At 64.0% G+C, this 17,175-nt stretch overlaps 3 protein-coding genes across 3 annotated transcripts; 1 reads left to right on the forward strand and 2 right to left on the reverse strand.

Annotated features, from left to right (window-relative positions):
- Window positions 1-1,263: 1,263 nt before the first annotated feature.
- On the reverse strand, window positions 1,264-6,715 carry TSPAN33 (tetraspanin 33). The gene is made up of 8 exons (XM_053978997.1): window positions 6,508-6,715; window positions 4,591-4,648; window positions 4,349-4,476; window positions 4,188-4,262; window positions 3,998-4,093; window positions 3,614-3,742; window positions 1,963-2,124; window positions 1,264-1,386 (listed from the first exon to the last, which is right to left on the reverse strand). The coding sequence occupies exons 1-8, from the start codon at window positions 6,610-6,612 to the stop codon at window positions 1,285-1,287; spliced, it is 855 nt and encodes a 284-aa protein (XP_053834972.1). The 5' UTR covers window positions 6,613-6,715; the 3' UTR covers window positions 1,264-1,284.
- Window positions 6,716-7,009: 294 nt separating this feature from the next.
- Window positions 7,010-13,671, reverse strand: LOC128807762 (uncharacterized). Its single transcript, XM_053978331.1, has 4 exons — window positions 13,530-13,671; window positions 12,513-12,834; window positions 11,271-11,417; window positions 7,010-7,103 (listed from the first exon to the last, which is right to left on the reverse strand). Exons 1-4 carry the CDS (start codon window positions 13,582-13,584, stop codon window positions 7,010-7,012), a joined length of 618 nt encoding a protein of 205 aa, XP_053834306.1. The 5' UTR covers window positions 13,585-13,671.
- Window positions 13,672-14,159: 488 nt separating this feature from the next.
- LOC128808147 (acrosin-like) lies at window positions 14,160-16,858 on the forward strand. The gene is given in 6 exon segments (XM_053978991.1): window positions 14,160-14,281; window positions 14,409-14,672; window positions 15,105-15,370; window positions 15,511-15,590; window positions 15,592-15,657; window positions 16,300-16,858. Coding segments are annotated over 6 exon segments (1,131 nt in total). The 5' UTR covers window positions 14,160-14,210; the 3' UTR covers window positions 16,684-16,858.
- Window positions 16,859-17,175: the final 317 nt, after the last annotated feature.

Below are 17,175 nucleotides of genomic sequence, written 5' to 3' on the forward strand. Positions count from 1 at the left end.
AAAAAACTAAAAACCCAACCCCCCCCCCCCCAAAAAAAAACCAAAACTCCACCCACGGGTTTGCGACAGCTCCGAGAGGCCGGGCCAGGCCCCTCAGCCGCTTTCCCCACCTCGTTTCGGGGGTGTCACGGCAGCACCGGGCCGCGGCGCGGCCTCCGTCCGTCCCCAGAGCCACCGCGCTGTGCCCGGCGCTCCGAGCGGCCGGCCTCGTGTCTTTGTGGCCCGGGAAAGGCAAAAAAAGGGCACAGCCCGGCACCCCCTCGTGTCTTTATGGCCCGGGAAAGCCAAGGAAAAGGCACAGCCTGGCACCCCCTCGTGTCTTTATGGCCCAGGAAAGCCAAGGAAAAGGCACAGCCTGGCACCACCTCGTGTCTTTATGGCCCGGGAAAGCCAAAAAAAGGGCACAGCCTGGCACCTCCTCGTGTATTTATGGCCCGGGAAAGCCAAAAAAAAGGCACAGCCTGGAACCCCCTCGTGTCTTTATGGCCCGGGAAAGACAAAAAAAGGGCACAGCCTGGCACCCCCTCGTGTCTTTATGGCCCGGGAAAGCCAAGGAAAGGGCACAGCCTGGCACCCCCTCGTGTCTTTATGGCCCGGGAAAGCCAAGGAAAGGGCACAGCCTGGTACCCCCTCGTGTCTTTATGGCCCGGGAAAGCCAAGGAAAGGGCACAGCCTGGCACCACCTCGTGTCTTTATGGCCCGGGAAAGCCAAGGAAAGGGCACAGCCTGGCACCCCCTCGTGTCTTTATGGCCCGGGAAAGCCAAGGAAAGGGCACAGCCTGGTACCCCCTCGTGTCTTTATGGCCCGGGAAAGCCAAGGAAAGGGCACAGCCTGGCACCCCCTCGTGTCTTTATGGTCCTGGAAAGACAAAAAAAGGGCACAGCCTGGCACCCCCTCGTGTCTTTATGGCCCGGGAAAGCCAAGGAAAGGGCACAGCCTGGCACCCCCTCGTGTCTTTATGGCCCGGGAAAGCCAAGGAAAGGGCACAGCCTGGCACCCCCTCGTGTCTTTATGGTCCGGGAAAGACAAAAAAAGGGCACAGCCTGGCACCCCCTCGTGTCTTTATGGCCCGGGAAAGCCAAGGAAAGGGCACAGCCTGGCACCCCGTCCCACGGGTCAGCCCCGCTGTGCCCTCGGCTGTCCCCACGGCCAGCGACACCGAGATGGACACCCGGCCATGGGGGCAACGTCCCTGGCCCCGCAGCCCGGCCTGGGCCAAGGAAGGCAGCTCGGTGCACGGACACACAGACGGACAGACAGACAGACAGACAGACAAACTGGGCTCAGGACCAGGGGTCTGCCCGGTGCTGCTGGTTGTAGAGCTGCAGCTTGATCTGGTCGCGGATCTGGTTGATGAGGAGCCGCGCCAGGACGATGCCCACCAGCTGGAGGGGAGGGAAACGAGACAGGGAGGGAGTGGGGAAAAGGGAAGGGATGGGGAGAGGAAAGGGGGATAGATAAGGAGACGGAGGGGAGAGGAGAAGGGGGAGATGGAGGAGAGGGACGGGAAAGGGGAAGTGAGATAAAGGGAAGGCAAAAGGGGAAGGAGAAGGGGGCAGGAAGAAGAAGGGGAGAGGAAGAGGGAGGAGAAGGGAAGAGGAAGGGGAACAGGGAAGGAAATGAGAGAGGAAGGGGGAAGGGAAGAGGAAGCAGGGAGAGAAAGGGAGAGGGAGGGAAGGAAGGGGAAGAGGGAAGTGGGAGAGGAAGGAGAGAAAAGCGAGAGAAAGGGAGAGAAAGAGCAAGAGGGACAGGAACGGGGAGGAAGAGGAAGGAGAGAGGGATGTACTGAGCGACGCCAGGCAGCGTCACCCCACGCCCCCTGTCCTGACATTTGCGTTACTCCCCCACCCCAAATCCCATCCCAACTCCCCCATGTCACAAGCAGCCACCATTAAGGTGGCTCCCCAAGAAAAGCCCACAAAGCAGAGCTTTGGGGCGGCCCTTGTCCCCCAGCCCCGTACCTGGGGCAGGGCCAGCCCCAGGGTGATGCCCCCCAGCAGGAAGAGGTTGCTGTGGGTCCAGTTGACCAGCTTGTCGATGCAGCCGTTGGTGTGGATGAAGGCGCTGGCCTCCAGGTAGCCCCTGGCCTGCATCCCGTGGCCACACATGGTGTTGATGACGGCCTGGGAGAGGGGACAGAGCGCAGAGGGGCTGGGGACGGAACACGCTGGGCTCCCTGCTCTTGGGGGCAGCCGTGGAGTGACCAGGAGCTCTGGCTCCTGCCTTGCTGGGGTGTCCCTTCCTCGGTGTCCCCGCGCCAGCCCTCCAGAGCCACCTGGCCCCAAAGAGCCAATTCCAGCTCTGCAGAGGGAGAATTCTCCCCCACCTCACCACAGCATTTCCACCCAGGAGTCCCCAAACCCAAAGGCTGGGATGGGGGAACCATACCCGGAGGGTGGAATTGGGGACACAAACCCAGAGGGTGGATTTGGGGACACAAACCTGGAAGGTGGGATGGGGAACCCAAACCCAGAGGGTGGGATGGGGAATCCAGACCCTGAGTGTGGGATGGGGAACCCAAAGGCAGAGTGGGGGAGGGGGGAAGCCAAACCTGGAAAGAGGGATGGGGAACCCAAACCCAGAGTGTGGGACAGGGAAACCCAAATCCTGAGGGTGGGATGGGGAACCCAAAGCCACAGTGGGGGATGAGGAACCCAAACCCAGAGGGTGGGATGAGGGAACCCAATCCCAGAGTATGGGATGGGGGAACCCAAATCCTGAGGGTGGGATGAGGAACCCAAAGCCAGAGTGTGGAACTGTGGACACAAACCCAGAGGGTGGGATGAGGAACCCAAACCCAGAGTGTGGGACAGGCAACCCAAAGGCAGAGTGGGGGATGAAGAACCCAATCCCAGAGGGTGGGATGGGGAACCCAAAGGCAGAATGGGGGATGAGGAACCCAAACCCAGAGTGTGGGATGGGGAATCCAGACCCAGAGTGTGGGACAGGCAACCCAAACCCAGAGGGTGGGATGAGGAACCCAAAGCCAGAGTGTGGAACTGGGGACACAAACCCAGAGGGTGGGATGAAGAACCCAAACCCAGAGTGTGGGATGGGGAACCCAAACCCAGAGTGTGGGATGGGGAACCCAAACCCAGAGTGTGGGATGGGGAATCCAGACCCAGAGTGTGGGATGGGGAATCCAGACCCAGAGTGTGGGATGGGGAATCCAGACCCAGACTGTGGGACAGGCAACCCAAACCCAGAGGGTGGGATGAGGAACCCAAAGCCAGAGTGGGGGATGAGGAACCCAAAGCCAGAGTGTGGAACTGGGGACACAAACCCAGAGTGTGGGATGGGGAACCCAAACCCAGAGGGTGGGATAAGGGAACCCAAACTCAGAGTGTGGGATGGGGGAACCCAAACCCAGAGGGTGGGATGAGGGAACCCAATCCCAGAGGGTGGGATGAGGAACCCAAACCCAGAGGGTGGGATGGGGAACCCAAACCCAGAGTGTGGGATGGGGAACCCAAAGCCACAGTGTGGGATGGGCTCCGTACGTTGCCATCATGCTGTTCCCTCCCCTCGGGCAGGGCTCCAGGCCCAGCACAGCCCCAGGGGAAGGGAGGACGGGCACAGGGCAGGGTCCCCTGAGGCCACCCCAGGACAGACCTGCTCGGCGTCGTGCAGGCAGCAGGAGAAGGGCACGGAGCAGCGCTCGCGGCTGGGGTTGGAGGCCGTGCAGTTGAAGTACATGTTCTGGGACCAGTCCTTGTAGGAGACACCCCCGCAGCAGCTGAACTGCGGGCAGGGCACGGCGCTCAGCGGGGAGGGGACCCCAGCCCACGGCAGGGGACGGGACACTCAGGGCTCTTTGTGTCCCCAGCCCTCCCCAGCCTCCCCCTGCCCGGGCAGGACATCACCATGAACATCTTGGAAGAGCCATCCGACGTCCCCAGCCTGTGCTACCCCACAGATTTAAGCCTGACACTGAAGTGGGGACATGTCCTCAAGCACTGGAGGGACACCCCGACCCCGCAGACCCCCCCCAGTCACCTCCTTCTGCCCGAAATCGATGAGGTTCTGCAGGTCCAGGTCATCCCGGTAATGCACGATGGCCCCGTTGATGATCTCGCTGACCTTCCCGCGGGCCTGGGGGACAAAGGGGGGCACGGCAGCGACGCTGCCACCCAGCAGGACAGAACTGGGGTCACCCAGCACCCCCTCTGCCCTCCCTTACCAGTACCTCATCAGAGAACACGAAGCCCAGCACGCCGGCCGCCAGCTGCAGGAGGAAGATGACGGTCAGGCAGACGGAGAACTGCGGGAAGAAGAAGGTGACGGTGAGGGGAAGAGGAAATGTGACAGCGAGGGGACCACCGAGGTGCCACCCCTGGCGGGACTCACCGTCTGCAGCAGGCAGATGTTCTCCCGCAGGGAGCCGACGCAGCCGCAGAAGGTGATGAGGAAGGTGAGGACGCCCACTGTGACGAGGAGGATGGCAGGGTCCACCGCCAGGCACGCCATGGCCGCCTCTGTCACCATGGGCGGGCTGTCACCAGCACTGCCAGCACCCCCAGGACCCCACGTGCCACCCCCACCCCCTCCCCGGCTCGGAACCAGCAGGGCTGGGGAGCCCCCGAGCTCACCTGCGTGCTTCAGCAGCCGGGCGTACACCCCCACGGCCACCATCACCATGGAGATCACCTGCAGAGGGACACGGGTGTCCCCTCAGGTGTCACCACCCCCCCTGCCACCTGCACACCTCCCCCCTGCAGCCCCCCAAAGTCAGGGATGCACCACAGCTGCAGCCGCTGCCTCAGTTTCCCCCCCGTGTCACACGGTGTCCCCTCCTACGGGGAAGTCACATCTGTCCCCTCCTCCTGGGAGGTCACACCTGTCCCCTCCCCCGGGGAGGTCACACCTGTCCCCACCTCCCGGGAGGTCACACCTGTCCCCACCTCCCGGGGAGGTCACACCTGTCCCCACCTCCCGGGAGGTCACTGGCCAGCCAGTGCTGTTCCTCTACGGGTGGCTGGACACAGGGACGTGGATTATAGGAAGTGAGAAACTTCCTCAAAAATAGGGTTGCAAACACGGAAATAACCCGCAAAAAAAAAAAAAAAAAAAAAAAAAACCCAAAAAAACCCAAAACAAAACAAAACAAAAAAACTGCAAAAAAAAAACCCACAAAAGCATTAAGAAACCCCCAAACATAAAAAAAAACAAACCCCAAACCTTCCAAGCAGTACAAAAACCTCCAAAACGTTTTTAAAAAGTTGCTGAAACATTAAAAAAATTCTCAATACATAAGACTTTTCAAAAACATAAAAAATCTCTCAAAACGTTAAAAAAAAAAAAAATCAAAACCAGCTCCCAAACATGGAAAACTGTGGCTTCCCTACAGGAGATTCCCCGGCAGTGGGCTGGGGACAAGAGGGGCCTCTGTCCCCCTCTCTGGGGAGTTGTCACCTGTGTGGGGCCAGGAAGGTGAAGTGGTGGGGACCCCAAAACCCCTCGGGGAATGGGGAAACCCCTTCTGCAGGTTCTGGAATGGGGGATCCCAGCGGGGTCCCGGGATGGGGACGCTCCCAGGGGCCAGGAATCCCTCAGGAATGAGGGGTCACGGTGGGGTACTGGGGTTGGGGGGCTCCAGGGATCCCGAGGAGAGCGGATTCCGGTGGGGACCAGGGGTGGGGACAGCTCCAGAGCCAAGGGGTTCCCAGTGGGGTCGTGGGGATGGGGGATCCCGGGAATGTGGGGTCCCAAAAAGGTCCAGGGGTGGAGAGAGGACTGGGGGTCCCTGGGAAGGGGGGATCCCAAAAGAATTCAGGGATGGAAATATTCCCAAGGCTGGGGGTCCCTGGGAATGGGGGATCCCAATGGGGATCAGGGATCAAGGGCTGGGGGTCCCTGGGAAGGGGGGATCCCAATCTGGATCAGGGATGGAGACATTCCCAAGGGCTGGGGGTCCCTGGGAAGGGGGGATCCCAATGGGGATCAGGGATGGAGACATTCCCAAGGGCTGGGGGTCCCTGTGGATGGGGGATCCCAATGGGGATCAGGGATCAAGGGCTGGGGGTCCCTGGGAATGGGGGATCCCACTGGGGATCAGGGATCAAGGGCTGGGGGTCCCTGGGGATGGGGGATTCCAAAAGGATTCAGGGATGGAGACATTCCCAAGGGCTGGGGGTCCCTGTGGATGGGGGATCCCAATGGGGATCAGGGATCAAGGGCTGGGGGTCCCTGGGAATGGGGGATCCCACTGGGGATCAGGGATCAAGGGCTGGGGGTCCCTGGGGATGGGGGATTCCAAAAGGATTCAGGGATGGAGACATTCCCAAGGGCTGGGGGTCCCTGTGGATGGGGGATCCCAATGGGGATCAGGGATCAAGGGCTGGGGGTCCCTGGGAAGGGGGGATCCCAATGGGGATCAGGGATGGAGACATTCCCAAGGCTGGGGATGCCGGTGGGATCCCAGGGCTGGAGGGTCCCGGTGGGGTGCAGGGATGGGGACAGCCGCGGGGTCCTCCGCGAACGGGGCGTCGCGGTGTCCCCGCACTCACCCAGAAGAGCAGGTTGAAGAAGAAGAGCACGTACTTGGCCACCGGGCTCACGAAGGAGAAATCGTCCCCGAGTGGCCCGGCGGCGACCGCCGCTCGCCTCGCCATGGCCGAGCGGTGCCGAGCGGGGCCGAGCGGGGCCGAACGGAGCCGAGCGGGGCCGAGCGGGGCCGAGCGGAGCCGAACCGGACCGGTCCCCGCTTCGCCCCGCTGCCAGCGCCACCGAGCCCCGCCCCCGCTCCCCTTCCGCCCGCTCATTGGCTGGCCTCTCCACACCCTGCCTTTCTATTGGGCAAACGCCCCGTCACTCATCCCCGCCGGGCCCGCCCCCGCGCGCCGCCGCACCTGTCCGTGATTTAAAGGGCCAGCGCAGCCCGTCCCCATCCCGTGCGGGGCCCAAATCCCGCCCGGGCCACCCCGGAACTGCCCGAACCCCACAAAACCCCTCTGTCCGTGCCCCAGAGAGCCCCGCGCCTTGGGGGGGGTTGCGGAATTTTATAACTCGTCATTGGTTTCTGCCCCGGTGACAGCGCTTGGAGGGACGCAGGGACACCGGGGAGTTCTCATCCCAGCTCCAGCTGAGGTGGTTCGGGGTTTTCCTGAAAGGACGTGGCGGGGTGTCTGACGCAAATTTGCTGAAATCAGCCCTGCAGCGCTGACTCTGTGTCCTAGGTGACCTCTCCAGCCCAGGGAAATGGGAGCCCGAACCGCACCCGCGCCCCTCTGCTGCCAAAACTGGGACACTTCGGTGACTCCCGGGACACCAGGAAGCACCAGGTCCCTTCCCCAGCAGGATCCAACCCTCAAATCCCATTTTCGGGATGAATTTTGCCCTATTTTTTTGGCCTCGCATTTCAGTTTTAGCTGGTGCGGGCAGAGCTGTCACCTTGTCCCATCACCCTTCGCTCGGCGGGAGCAGCTCTAATTTCATTTATTACCATTCCATCTTTTATCATTTCTCCCCTACGCCTGGGCTGGAAATCCCCCGGGAGCAGATGCTGGCACGGCCCTTTCCGGAGCAACGCGAGAGCTTCAGACAGAGGAACCAAAACCAAAAACCCCCTTTGTGCTTTTAGGGTCACGCAGGAGCCTGTCCCACCGCCAGAACGGCAATTTCCCTGGGGGCAGGAGCCCCCGTGACCCCCCCCAAAATGCTGGTGGGGTCCCTCAGACAGCCCACGAGGTCTTGGTGGGGTTGAACCTCACAAAAGAATTCCTGTCCCTACAATGAAGTGCCCACGGATGCCAGACTTGGATGTCCACCCTTCGGATCCACCCATCAGGTCTGTGCTCCCCAAAAATTCCATCTGTGCACCCATCAGATCTGCATTCCCCAAAAGTTCCACCTGTGCACCCCTGAGGTTTGGGTGCTCCCCAAAAATTCCACCTGTGCACCCATCAGGTTTGGGTATTCCCCAAAAATTCCACCTGTGCACCCATCAGGTTTGTGCATTCCCCAAAAATTCCACGTGTGCACCCATCAGATCTGTGTTCCCCAAAAATTCTAGGTGTGCACCCCTGAGGTTTGGGTATTCCCCAAAAATTCCATCAGGGCACCCATCAGATCTCTGTTTCCCAAAAAATCCACCTGTGCAGCCCTCAGGTTTGTGTGCTCCCCAAAAATTCCACGTGTGCACCCCTGAGGTTTGTGTGCTCCCCAAAAATCCAGGTGTGCACCCCTCAGGTTGGCGTGCCCACCCACCAGGTCCCCTCTGCCGGGGCCGTGTCCCCACCCTGTGTCCCCACGGTTGAGGTGGCCCCAGCTGACCCCACGGTGGTCACCACCCCCAGACCCCGGTGGCTCTGTCTGTCCCCGGCCCGTGGTGGCCGTGTGGCCCGCGGTGGCCATGTGGCCCATGGTGTCCGTGTCCCCAAACCCCGAGGATGGGGTGGGATCCGTGGGATCCACGGGGTGGGATGGGATGGGAATGGGGTGGGATCCATGGGACAGGATGAGAATGGGATGGGATGGGATGGGATGGGATGGGATGGGATGGGATGGGATGGGATGGGATCCATGGGATGCAATGGGATCTATGAGATGGGATGGGATCTACAGGGTGGGATCCGTGGAATGGAATGGGAGGGGATGTATGGGATGGGATTTGTAGAATGGGATCCATAGGATGGAATCGTAGGGGATGGGATGGGATCCATGTGATGGGATTTATGAGATGGGATCCATGGAATGGGATGGGATTTATGGGATGGGATCTACGGGATGGGATGGGATCCATGGGATCCATGGGTTGGGATCCATGGGATGGGATCCATGGGATGGGAAGGGATTTATGGGATGGGATCCATGGGATGGGATAGGATCTATGGGATGTGATGGGATCCATGGGATCCATGGGTTGGGATGCAATTCATGGGATGGGATGGGTTGGGATGGGATGGGATGGGATGGGACCCATGGGATGAAGAGGAGGGCACAGGGAAGGAGAAGGGAGGCTCTGGTGGCCCCCTGAGCCGCAGCGGTCGCCCCGGGAGGAGGAGGGGAGGGGGAGCAGCAGCCCGAGGAGCCCCGCGGAGCCCCCGGGATGCTGCGGGATCCCAAATATCCCAAATTTCCCGCCCGGCGCCTTTGGAACACCGCCGGGACAAGGGGCGTGGCCGTGGGCGAGGGGGCGTGGCCACGGGATGACTCGAACCGGCACATGACCATATATGGTGTGGTGGGGTCAGTGGGCGGGGCCAGCCTGGCCCCCCCCTCCGCCGACAGCGCCGCCCAGCGGCCGTGAGGGAACGAGCGCGCTTGGGGACCCCCGGGACCCCACAGCCACCCCTAAAGGGGGACACCCCCGTGACCCCACAGCCTGTCCCTAAACGGGGACATCCCCGTGATCCCACAGCCTGTCCCTAAATGGGGACACCCCCACAGCCACCCCTGAACGGGGACACCCCCGGGACCCCCACAGCCACCCCTAAACGGGGACACCCCCGGGACCCCACAGCCACCCCTAAAGGGGGACATCCCCATGACCCCACAGCCTGTCCCTAAACGGGGACATCCCCTTGATCCCACAGCCTGTCCCTAAACGGGGACATCCCCGGGACCCCACAGCCACCCCTAAAGGGGGACAGCCCGGTGACCCCACAGCCTGTTCCTAAACGGGGACACCCCCGGGACCCCGGGACCCCACAGCCACCCCTAAAGGGGGACACTCCCGGGACCCCACAGCCTGTCCCTAAACGGGGACATCCCCGTGATCCCACAGCCTGTCCCTAAATGGGGACACCCCCACAGCCACCCCTAAACGGGGACACCCCCGGGACCCCACAGCCTGTCCCTAAACGGGGACACCCCCGTGACCCCCACGGCTACCCCTAAAGGGGGACACCGCCACAGCCTGTCCCTAAAGGGGGACACCCCCGTGATCCCAGAGCCTGTTCCTAAACGGGGACACCCCCACAGCTGTCCCTAAACAGGGACACCCCTGTGACCCCCACAGCCACCCCTAAACGGGGACACCCCTGTGACCCCCACAGCCACCCCTAAACGGGGACACCCCTGTGACCCCCACAGCCACCCCTAAAGGGGGACACCCCCGGGACCCCACAGCCTGTCCCTAAATGGGGACACCCTGTCACCCTCACCTCACCCTCACCCTCACACCCCAGCCCTAAAGGTACCCCCCGTACCCCACATCCCAGCCCCCAAGCCCCCCTGACCCCTCGCGGGTGGGAAGGAGGGGTCACCCCACTTTGGGGTCTCAGGTATTTGTCTGTCCCACCCCCCCCCCCCCCAGCCATGGGGGGTTTGGGTGTCCCCTGGAGGGCGGGGGGACCCTGAGCTGTCCCCTGCCCATCCCTGGGGGTCCCAGCAGAGCCCCCCGCCCCAAACCCATCCTGCACCCCCACCCCGGAGCATTGCCCAGCCCTGTCCCCGCCATGGGGGCAGCCGGGGCCCCGTCCCGCCCCGGTGTCACTCGCGGACCTGTCCTGGCTGGGGGTGGCCTCAGGTGTTGGGACTCCCGAGGTCACCCGAGGCCACCTCTCCTTTTTGCGCTGGGCCCCGCGCTGAGGGGACAGCGGGTGGGGACACGGGACAAGCCTGGCCCCACACAGAGCTGTCCCCATCCTCGCCCCGCCACCATCTACACCCTTGTCCTCTTCCCTGCCCTCTCTTCATCACCATCCCATTCCCTCCTCATCCTCACCCCCATCCCGTCCCCTCCTCACCCCCATGCTCATCCCACCCTGTCCCATCCCATTCCACCCTCAGCCTCCTCCTCCTCCTCATCCCATCCCAGGGATCCCATCCCAGGGATCCCATCCCATCCCAACACCACAAGGGAGCTGGAAACCCCCTCCCCACACAGAATCCCATCCCCAGTGGACCAGGGGGTCTCCAACTGGCCCCATCCTACGGAATCTATGGGATGGGATGGGATCCATGGGATGGGATGGGAATGGGATAGCATTTATGGGATGGGATCTACAGGATGGAATCCGTGGGATGGAATGGGAGGGGATGTATGGGATGGGATTTATAGGAGGGGATCCATGGGATGGGATGGGAATGGGACCCCTCCTTTGTGCCCCCAGAACCACCTTTGGTTTATATACATAAATTTTAATATATAAATAAATTTTACTTATATATTGTTCCCCCCAGCACCCCCTTTGTGCCCCCAGCACCCACCTTTGTTTTATATACATAAATTGTAATATATAAATAAATTTTACTTATATATTGTTCCCCCCAGCACCCCCTTTGTTTTATATACATAAATTGTAATATATAAATAAATTTTACTTACATATTGTCCCCCCAGCACCCCCTTTGTGCCCCCAGCAGTGGCCCTGGCCACGGGCACACATCAGCACCCCGATGGCCACCACGGTGAAGACGGCCGTGAGGACACGAAGCACCCTGAACACGTCCGGCCCCGCGGCCCTGGGGACCTCTGAGGGGTGACACCGGCACGTGGGGACAGCAGCCGGGCCACCCCCTGCTCCCTGTGCCGTGCCAGGCAGGGGGAACCCCCAAACTGCCCCGGGGGAGCAGCCGGGGACAGACAGACACGCCAGGGACAAGGGACAGACACGCCGGGGACAAGGGACACGTCAGGGCATGTGGGGACCCCAAAGAGGGCAGGGGAACAGGACAGGGACACCTGGCACTGCTCAGGTGACACAAGGGACACGTCAGGGCATGTGGGGACCCCAAACAGGACAGGGGAACAGGGCAGGGACACCTGGCACTGCTCAGGTGACACAAGGGACAGACACCTTGTGGGGACCCCAAATAGGACAGGGGAACAGGGCAGGGACACCTGGCACTGCTCAGGTGACACAAGGGACACGTCAGGGCATGTGGGGACCCCAAATAGGGCAGGGGAACAGGACAGGGACACCTGGCACTGCTCAGGTGACACAAGGGACACGTCAGGGCATGTGGGGACCCCAAATAGGGCAGGGGAACAGGACAGGGACACCTGGCACTGCTCAGGTGACACAAGGGACACGTCAGGGCATGTGGGGACCCCAAACAGGACAGGGGAACAGGGCAGGGACACCTGACATCACCCAGATGGGGACAGAGCTGGAGGAGGTGACAGATGCGTCAGGGAACTGGGGACAGCCACCAAATTCTGGCACCATCCAGATGGGGACAGGGCTGGAGGAAGCGACAGATGTGTCAGGGAATGTGGGGACCCCAAACTGGGGTGAAGAGTGTGGGGGCACCACCCAGATGGGGACAGGGATGGAGCAGGGGACATCACAGGTGACAGACACACCAGGAAATGGGGACAACGCTGAATTCTGGCACCACCCAGACCGGGACAACACTGGACGCAGCAGAAAACTGGGGACACCCCCAAATTCTGGCATCGCCCAGATGGGGACAGGGCTGGGCCGGGGGACAGAGCAGGTGACAGGCACAGCAGGGAACTGGGGACACCCCCAAATTCTGGCACCACGCAGATGGGGACAGGGCTGGACAGAGCAGGGAATGAGCGGGACCCCGAAAGGGACAGTGCCACCCCCGCCCCACTCACCTGCCACCGCGGGCTGCAGCGCCAGGGAGCAGAGGAGCCGCGGGGCCGCGTAGCGGGAATAATTCCCGAGATGGGGATCGCTGGTGTCCCTCAGCAGCAGGGACACGCCGCTGTCCCCTGTCCCCTGAGCCCCTAAAGCGGCTGTGGGGCCGCACGGGCGGCTGCCAGCCCGGCTCGGGGCGCGGCCGGTGCCAGCCCAGGGTGGGTGGGTGCTGGTGGGTGCTGGTGGGTGCAGCTGAGGGTGGCCCCGCGCAGGTGCCGCAGGGCAGGCAGGCGTCCTGGCCGATGGCCGCTGTCACCGTGACGGTGACAGGAGGATGGTCTGGGAGGGGACACAGCGGGGTCACGGCGCGGTGACACCAGGGATGGGGTACCGCGGGCTAGAGGGGCCACCCCCGGGACAAGGGGGCTCTGCTGGGTCGGGGACAGGGGACATCTGTGGGGACACGGGCGGTGGCGTCAGCACCGAGGGCTCGGAGGTGCCAGGACCGTGTTCGGTGATGCCAGGTCCTGGTGCCAGCACCGAGGGTTTGGCGATGCCAGGACCATGTTCGGTGATGCCAGGTCCTGGTGCCAGCACCGAGGGCTCGGTGGTGCCAGGACCATATTCAGTGGTGACAGGTTCTGCTGCCAGCACCGAGGGCTCGGTGGTGCCAGCACCGAGGGTTCGGCGATGCCAGGAACGTATATGGTGATGCCAGGTCCTGGTGCCAGCACCGAGGGCTCGGTGGTGCCAGGTCCTGGTGCCAGCACCGAGGGCTCGGTGGTGCCAGCACCGAGGGTTTGGCGATGCCAGGACCGTGTTCGGTGATGCCAGGTCCTGGTGCCAACACCGAGGACTCGGTGGTGCCAAGCAGCCGCCCCCTGAGTCACGGCCCCGCCGGGAGCGGCTCCCCCGCCCTCCCCTCAGGGTCCCCGCCGCGGTCTCCGCTCAGGGGAGGAACGGGAGGGTTGGGAAGGGGGTCCCCGGGAAGCGGGGGCTCTGCCCGGACCCCCCACCCCGCTGCCGGTGGGTACCTGCCCGGGCGAGGAGGGGGCACAGCGACGGGGACCAGCGCCATCCTGCCGGCATCCGGAGCCGGGCAGCTCCTGGGGGACGGCACCCTCAACAGCGGGGCACCCCAAAACCCTGGGGGCGCCCCAAACACAGCCCCCCCACGGCGAGGGAGGGACCCCGGGCGTATCCAACCCCCCCACACCCGGAGAGAGCGAGAGGGGTTATGGGGCTGGGCAGGTGTAGGGCAGGGGGTGGGGGATTATGCGGCTGGGGACTGGGCAGTTATGGGGCGAAGAGCGGGGGGATTATGGGGCTGGGGGCGGGGGTTTATGGGGCTGGGCAGTTATGGGGCAGGGGGTGGGGGATTATGGGGCTGGGCAGTTATAGGGCATGGGGATTTTGGGGCTGGGGGCTGGGCAGGTATAGGGCATGGGGATTTTGGGGCTGGGGGCTGGGCAGTTATGGGACAGAGGGCGGGGGTTTTATGGGTCTGGGCAGGTATAGGGCAGGGGGCGTGGGGATTCTGCGGCTGGGGGCTGGGCAGTTATGGGGCAGGTGGGAGCCCCGGCCGCCCCCCGCCCGTCGCCGGCTCCGCCCCCAGCCCGGCGGTTCCAAGATTCCACCGCTCTGTGACATCACTGCGGCCCGGTGGCACCGGAGGTGACAGCTCTGCCCCGGCTCTGCCACCTGCGCTGGCACCGATGGCTTTGCTGGCGCTGCTCGTCCTGCTGGCCCTGGCCGGGCCCGTCTGGGCCACCTGGGACACCTGCAGGTCGGTGGCCCCGGGGGGCTCGGGGACGCTCGGGGGCTTCCCTGGCACAGCCCGGGCACAGAGGAGCCCCTCGGGGTCCCTGTCCCCGCTGTCCCCGAGCAGGGCAGTGATGGCTCTGTGCTTCCAGAGGCACCTGCGGGCTCCGGCCCTTGGCCTTTGACCACAGCTCGCTGGTTCGGGACTACGACCCCACAGACGGCGACTACGCCACCTTGGGCTCTTCTGATGTCACCTCCCTGGTCATGGACGGCCCCGGCGTCCCCTCAGGGACCTGGCCCGGCATCGTCAGCGTCCAGGCCACCCTGGAGAACGGCACGTGGCACATGTGCTCGGGGGCACTCATCCACCCCCAGTGGGTGCTCACGGTGGCCCAGTGCTTCGCCAGGGCCGGGTAAGGGGGAGCAGGGACAGGGGTGTCCCCTCAGCAGGGACAGGGGTGTCCCCACAGCAGGGTCAGGAGTGTACCCCCAAAAGGGAGAGGGGTGTACCCCCAAAACGGACAGGGGTGTCCCCTCAGTAGGGACAGGGGTGTACCCCCAAAAGGGTCACGGGTGTCCCCTCAGCAGGGTCAGGAGTGTACCCCCAAAAGGGAGAGGGGTGTCCCCTCAGCAGGGACAGGGGTGTACCCCCAAAAGGAACAGCGGTGTCCCCTCAGCAGGGACAGGGGTGTCCCCCCAAAAGGGTCAGGGGCGTCCCCTCAGCAGGGATAGGGACAGTCCCCAGAACAGGGTCAGGGTTGTCCCCACAGCAGGGTCAGCTGCTGGGCTGCCACATCCCGTGGCTCTGCTCCCTGTCACCCCTCTCTTCATCTGCTGCTCCTCAGGGACATCTCCATTTACGAGGTGGTGATGGGGACCGCGGATGTGGCCCAGCCGGGCCCCGAGGCTGCGGTGAGACGCATCCAGAGGCTCCTGGTGCACCAGAACTACGTGGCTGCCACGGCCAGGAACAACATCGCGCTGCTGGAGCTGGACCAGCCCGTGGAGTGCAGCGACTACATCCAGCTGGGCTGCGTGCCCGACAGCTCCCTGGCCGTGCCCGAGCTGAAGACCTGCTACATGGCGGGCTGGAGAGCCACCCCGGACAGCGGTCAGTGCCCGCCCGGGGCGCGGCCCGGGCCACGGACACGGCGGGCCGGGGGCTCCGCGGGGGCTCGGCCCGGGCCCGGCGCGGGGGATCGGCCCCGCGGGGCCCCGGGGGTCGCCGCTGAGCGCCCTCTGTGCCCGCAGCCCCCGGCCCGCGCCTGGTGCTGCAGGAGGCCAAGGTGCGGCTCATCGACGTCCAGCTGTGCAACAGCAGCCGCTGGTACGGGGGGGGCCGTGCACCCCCAGGACCTGTGCGCGGGGTACCCGCGGGGCGGCATCGACACCTGCCAGGTGGGGCTGGGCCGGGGCTGGGCACAGCGACCCTGAGCCAGCCACGGCCCCGTGGGACCCCCAGAGCCAGCACAGGGACCCTGAGCCCCAACACGGCCCCGTGGGACCCCCAGAGCCAGCACAGGGACCCTGAGCCAGCCACGGACCCGTGGGACCCCCAGAGCCAGTACAGGGACCCTGAGCCCAACCCTGGCCTGGCACCCTCTGGACCTGGCCCGGTGCCCTGCCATCCCTGTGTCCCCACCACTGACAGGTGTCCCTCGCCCATCCCTGTATCCCTGTCCTGTCCCATGTCCCCGGGCTGTCCTGCCCTTCCCCAGTTCCCAGGTCCCTCTCCTGTGCCTCTGTGCTGCCCTTCCCTTCCCCTTCCACCACTGAGTCCCCTCAGGCCCGGCCCAGGCTGGGACAGCCCCTGTGCCACCCCTGTCACTGCTCCCTGCCCGTCCCCATCCCCATGTCCCTGTCCTTGTCCCTGCCCCATGTCCAGGGGCTCCTGGTCCCTTTCCCATCCATGGATCCCTGTCCCATGTCCCAGGGCTGCTGCTCCCCGTCTGTGCCTCCCTGTCCCCGTGTCCCCAAATGCCATCCCGTGTCCCCATAACCCCGAGGTGTTATGACCCTGACCCCTCTCTCCTGGCGCAGGGGGACAGCGGGGGTCCCCTCGTCTGCAAGGACCACGTTGGTGACTACTTCTGGCTGGTGGGACTGGCCAGCTGGGGCAAGGGCTGCACCGGAGAGAAACGACCCGGGGTGTTCACCTCCACCCAGCACTTCCGTGGATGGATCCAAGTCCAGATGGGAATGGTCCCAGCAGACCCCACCCCTACACCGACAGAGCCCGCCCCGACCCCAGCCCCGAGCCCGATCCTGTCCCCGACCCCGCCTCTGACCCTGACTGTCATCGAGAAGCCACCAGAGCCGGAATCGCAGCCGTTCGTAACGATTTCATTCCCCAAAGCCATCCTGCTGAGCTTCCTGGGGAGTCTGCAGAGGTTCCTGGAGTTCCTGCGGGACAAACTGCGTTGAGCAGCGGATCCAGTCCTGGCTGCAGAGCATCTCCGGCAGCCCCGGGCGGGGCCGTGGCTGCGGGGCCAGGCCAGCGCCGGTGCCCGGGGCTGCTGTGCCCTGCCCACGCTCAGCCCTGCGCCCGCCCCGGCGCTGAATCCAGCCTGTGCTTGAATTAGAGTTGTTCCACTTCCCAGCCAGCCGCCTTGTCCAGTTCGCTCTCCCGGGGAAAACAAGGGTGGCACAATCTGGGGGAGAAGGGCGGGCTTGGGACTGGTTTGGGGGGACAGCCAGGGAGGGGAGGATGGGCCTGGAGGTGGAGAGAGGGAGAAACTTCTCCAGGCCAGGCTCCCCCGGCAGAGCCTCAGCTGTGCCGGCGCCGGGAAAAGCCCTCGAGAGGGACGGGAACGGGCACAGCTGGAGCTGCCACCCCGGAGCCCTGGGGAGGTGCTGGAGGTGCCACCCTGAGCTGCTGCTGCCACCCGCGGCTGTCCCCTCTGCCACCAGCTCGTG

Source organism: Vidua macroura, chromosome 5, assembly GCF_024509145.1.
Source record: "Vidua macroura isolate BioBank_ID:100142 chromosome 5, ASM2450914v1, whole genome shotgun sequence".
NCBI classification, from domain to species: domain Eukaryota; kingdom Metazoa; phylum Chordata; class Aves; order Passeriformes; family Viduidae; genus Vidua; species Vidua macroura.

Coding starts and splice junctions, on each gene's coding strand:
- LOC128807762 (XM_053978331.1), bottom strand. CDS start 13,584: ATGCCGGCAGGATGGCGCTGGTCCCCGTCGCTGTGCCCCCTCCTCGCC. Junction 11,418..12,512: donor GCTGCAGCCCGCGGTGGCAG/GTGAGTGGGGCG, acceptor GTCACCCCTCAG/AGGTCCCCAGGGCCGCGGGG. Junction 7,104..11,270: donor GGGTGCTGGGGGGACAATAT/GTAAGTAAAATT, acceptor ACGTCCTTTCAG/GAAAACCCCGAACCACCTCA.
- TSPAN33 (XM_053978997.1), bottom strand. CDS start 6,612: ATGGCGAGGCGAGCGGCGGTCGCCGCCGGGCCACTCGGGGACGATTTC. Junction 4,649..6,507: donor TCTTCAACCTGCTCTTCTGG/GTGAGTGCGGGG, acceptor GTCCCTCTGCAG/GTGATCTCCATGGTGATGGT. Junction 3,743..3,997: donor TCGATTTCGGGCAGAAGGAG/GTGACTGGGGGG, acceptor CCCTGCCCGCAG/TTCAGCTGCTGCGGGGGTGT.